Source organism: Balaenoptera acutorostrata, chromosome X, assembly GCF_949987535.1.
Source record: "Balaenoptera acutorostrata chromosome X, mBalAcu1.1, whole genome shotgun sequence".
Lineage (NCBI taxonomy): Eukaryota > Metazoa > Chordata > Mammalia > Artiodactyla > Balaenopteridae > Balaenoptera > Balaenoptera acutorostrata.
In genome coordinates this window covers 30,371,918-30,376,169 of record NC_080085.1, presented here as the reverse complement: position 1 = coordinate 30,376,169, position 4,252 = coordinate 30,371,918, and the positions used below count along the sequence as shown (strand labels likewise).

Below are 4,252 nucleotides of genomic sequence, written 5' to 3'. Positions count from 1 at the left end.
CAGAAGGAGAAGTCACAGGAGGCCACACACAGCCACAGCTCTCTCTGAGGGGCCTCTGAGGACTCACAGCAGAGGGCAAGATTCTCCGGGCTCCACTCTTCTGGGGTTTGTGACCTCAATAGTCCTCACTGTGTCAGGATCTGGGACTCTTCCCTCTACTGACCCGAGTCCTCCAGAGCTGGAAGCAAGTGGGTGACACATCGAACTACCCCTGCCTGGGGCTTCCCAGGGCCGAAAGGGTGGTGGGGCTCTGTGTTCCTCTCTCTTTTCGGTTGGGCGTTCCCCTTGGTCCTCACTCAGAGTCCTTACACTGACTCTTCCCGTGACCTAGAGAGGCCTGTCCTCTCATACTACAGCCTTTAATTCCCTGAGACCACCTAGGAGGATGTGAGGGTTGCCTCACGTGGGCATGACTGCCTGTGGTCACTCATGGCCGACCGTAAGGGAGGGATTCTGTGGCGTCCCCACTTTTATGATTTGGGTGGTTCCCTCAGTCCTCATGGTCCTCTGCTTGACTCTTGGCAGCACCTGGAACTCCTCCCTGTGCGAACGTGAGGCTGGCCCCTGAGACCAAGTGCCTCATCTACCGGAGATGCTCTAAAAGGAAACGTGTGGGGGGCATCATGCCAACGTTCCTGGATTTGCCGAGGGGAGGTATCCAGTGGCAGGGCTCTGTTCTAGGTGGAGTCCCTTTATCCTCATTTAGAGTCACCGGATTTCCGGTCTCTACTGAGGGAGGCTGTTCCCAGTAGACCAAGGCCCTCGCCTCCCTGAGACCACTCCCAGTGGAAGGGGGGGGGCACGTCAGCCAGAAAGCTTTGTCCTGGGCCGCCTGGGGCTGACATCAGGGGTGGGACTCTGCATTCTCCTCTGTTCTGGAGTGAGTGGTCCCCTTGCTCCTCATTCAGGGTCCTCATCGTCATGCCTGACCAGACCCAGGACTCCGCCCTCCACTCCCCTGAAGCTGTGCTCCTCAGAACAAAGGCGTTACCTTCTTGGAAATTCGGAATTGGAAGTCAGGATGAACCAGATCTGTCCAAAGCTGTTGGGGTCTTCTGAGGAGCAGGATTTTACAAGGCCCCACTCTTCTGGAGTCAGTGGCCCCTCAGTCCTAACTCAGGTTTCTTACCTTGACTTCAGGTAGCATATGGGACTCCAGCCTCCCTGCTGACTGTCTGCCTGCCAGCCTCAGGCCAAGGCTTTCACCTTCCTGAGACACCAGAAGGGGAGGTAAGAGACCTATTCCCTGGCTACCCCTGCCGGGGGCCTCTGCGTGGTCCCCTTTGTTATGGGGAGTCCACTCATCAGCACCCAGTGTCCTCACCCTGAATCAAATTAAGGCCTGTTAGGATCTCCTGCTTGGGCAGGATTGGAGATGCTGCCACAAGACCAAGGAACTCGCCTCCCTGAGAACCTCTCCACCCTTGCCCCGGAGGAAAAGAAGGGGTACCTTCAGACACACAGCTCTGCCCATGGCCGCACAAGGGAGAAAGCAGGGTACACTTTGTGGGGCCCCCTTCTCTTCTAAGGTCCTCACCTTGAATAACTATCAGAGGCTGGGACTCCTCCCTCCACTGACCTGAGGACACAGCTCTTAAACCAAGGCTTTTATGTCCCTGAGAAACTTGAAGAGTAAATGAGGAGATGCTGATCTTTTCAGGTTATCTGACATTGCATATGTAGAAGACCCCACTGTCGCCGAATATTTTTTTTTTATTCATACCATTCACTTATTCAGCGTTACTATTACTGCATTCCAAAACAGTGCTTTGGGAACAGGGCCCCTTTTATCCCATGAGATACCTTTTGGAGTGGTGAGAAGAAAAATGAATTAAAAGACGTAAGGTCTGGCTTAGGCTGGGAGGAGTGGAAGAGTGTAGGCTCTAGACTATTCCCGACCAGGGGACTAGACCCAGCAAGGTCACTTGATCAGTCTTGTGAACTTGAGAAATTTGCAAGTTATTCACCTATAAAGGGAGTCTGCTAAATCCTATCCTGCATGAATGTTGGAATGTTATGTACTACATATAAAGCAGTGGCATACTCATTAAGAAATATTGGGTTTTTGATGAATGGCAGTTATGATGTGATTATTATGAACCCCCAAAATACCACCCTCCCATCAGAGTTTATTTTTAACCCAGTAGGTAGCAGAGAATATGCAGTGCACTAGGACAAAAGAAACAAATACAAATGAGAAAGTTTAAAAGAAATAAGGCAAACCACGAATTAAATACCTTTTACTCTATGTTTTCTCCATTTTTTGTTTCTAAATATTTTCTGTGGTCGTCTTTCAGGTTTCCATGAAAATCTCTATTGCAGTGCCATGTTTTCTACTTGTGGATCATACAGAAAATATAGATGGTTCGTGAATTTCTTTTACATATACCAAAACTGTAACTTTAGAACTCTTCAAACAGCAATAAATATGCAAGCAATGTCATGCACGAATTCAATACTCTTAAGAAAACACACTATCTATTACAAGAAAAAAACATTTGAAAAAACCTAAATAAATCAATAAATAATGTATAGAAGTTACTAGTTTAAAACAGGAAGATAAATAAGATCTATACTTTGTTCCCTCCACCCCTACTACTCTGCACTACTTAGGAGCTTGACTGCTCTCTTCCAAAACAAAGTGAACAAACTGCCCGCGGCCTCCCTCCCTAGATGTGGGAGGAGCTGCGGGGCCTTGGCCCTGGAAGTGCACTGCCCTCGGCCACAGCTGCAGCCCTGGCCGCGGCTCCCACTCCTGCTCTCTCTTCCTCATCTTGCAGAGCCTCCTCATAGAGATCTGGGACGGCACTGGGGACGGTACCAGCGACCTTGGCCACAAACTCCAGCACTTTCATCTTGCTGGTTTCAGCGTGTGCTCTCGGGCCCCACAGGAACTCATAGCGCGGAGGATCGCTGTTGGGCACCTGGCGGTACGTCAGGTACTTCTGCTGCACGAACTCTTCGCTGATGAGCCTCCTGGGCTCCCCAAAGATCAAGTGCCTCCTCCCAGCATACAACCCCAACGCATTGAGGAATTCCCAGGTCTCCTCCTCGGTGGCACGGTTGCCCTTCTTGAAGATCATGCCCAGGAGCATCATCAGGAGACCGGACGTGGGCAGCCCCGACTCATCACTCGGACTTCCCTCGCTGGGGAGGGCCAGCTTGCTGATGAGGGCGTAGGAGTGACGGCTGGGGTCGACTTCCTTCAGCTCGAGGCCAAAGACCAGCTCCATGCGCTCAGAGGCTCTCCTGAGGATCTCAGGGAAGTGCTTCTTGTACTTCTTGCTGAAAATCTTCAGCATTGCTGCCTGCAGGATGGGCGCCTTCAGCTTGTACTTCTCCAGCAGGAACCCCACCAACTTGCTGGCCTTCCTGGACAGAGGATCTATGCAAGTGCTGTGAGTGGAAGGTGTTTCCTGGGAGGTACTTACACTTTCCTCATCTTGGCTCGCCCGGGCACCCTCTTCATTATCTGGGCAGGAAACCCCTGCATCAGGAGAGCTAGTGGCTGGGGCTCCCTGAGGCTCCCGGCGAGCGCCAGCAGCACGGGAGCTCGGGGGAGTACCCCGAGAAACAGAAGCGGGGGAGGGGGGCGACTCTTCTATCTCTGCTGCCACCGCCGCTGCCGCCGCCTCCGCCGCCGCCTCAGTGGCCTGGGCACCCTTGAGACTCTGAGTCTCCGTCCGGGCCTGGTGGCGTCTCTCGCGGGCACGGCGCTTGCTCTTCCGGCCCCGAGGCATGATGACACAGGTCAGGGCCAGCAGGCGGGAGTGTGGGCAGGAAGGCAGGCAATGAGGGCACCTGGGGGAGGGACAAGGAGATGCTGTGAGCACCTTCAGCGGGGAGATTCCTCCCTGGCTTTAACCAAGGCCGCCTCTGCAGGGTCCTTGAGGGCACTGCTCGAGGACCCACAGGGCTCCCGTTCTCCTGCTCCGCCTGTCCCCTGAGACCCCTGTGGAGGACGGTAGAGTGAGCCTTGGGGCACAGCCAGCCAGCCCTGCCTGGGCGGTACGGGGGTGACAGTGGGGGCTGGCAGGGGAGGTAGGTCCTCGCGGTTCCCATTCAGAGTCAGGATGACAGTTGCTGGCAAGACTCCCCCACCCCCCCCCACCCCATCCCGTCTGCTGCTCTGAAGTTGACACCACCATCTTCCATGACACCCAGGAGGAGGAAAGGAGGGAGCGTTCAGCCCACCACCGAAGGGTCCTGGGACCCTCCCTTCTGCTGCCTGGTGATGGCCCCTTCAGAACAA

At 54.0% G+C, this 4,252-nt stretch overlaps 1 protein-coding gene across 1 annotated transcript; it reads right to left on the bottom strand.

Moving 5' to 3' along the window:
• Positions 1-2,669: 2,669 nt before the first annotated feature.
• Positions 2,670-3,740, bottom strand: LOC130706477 (melanoma-associated antigen B4-like). Its single transcript, XM_057538639.1, has one exon. It carries the CDS (start codon positions 3,738-3,740, stop codon positions 2,670-2,672), a length of 1,071 nt encoding a protein of 356 aa, XP_057394622.1.
• Positions 3,741-4,252: the final 512 nt, after the last annotated feature.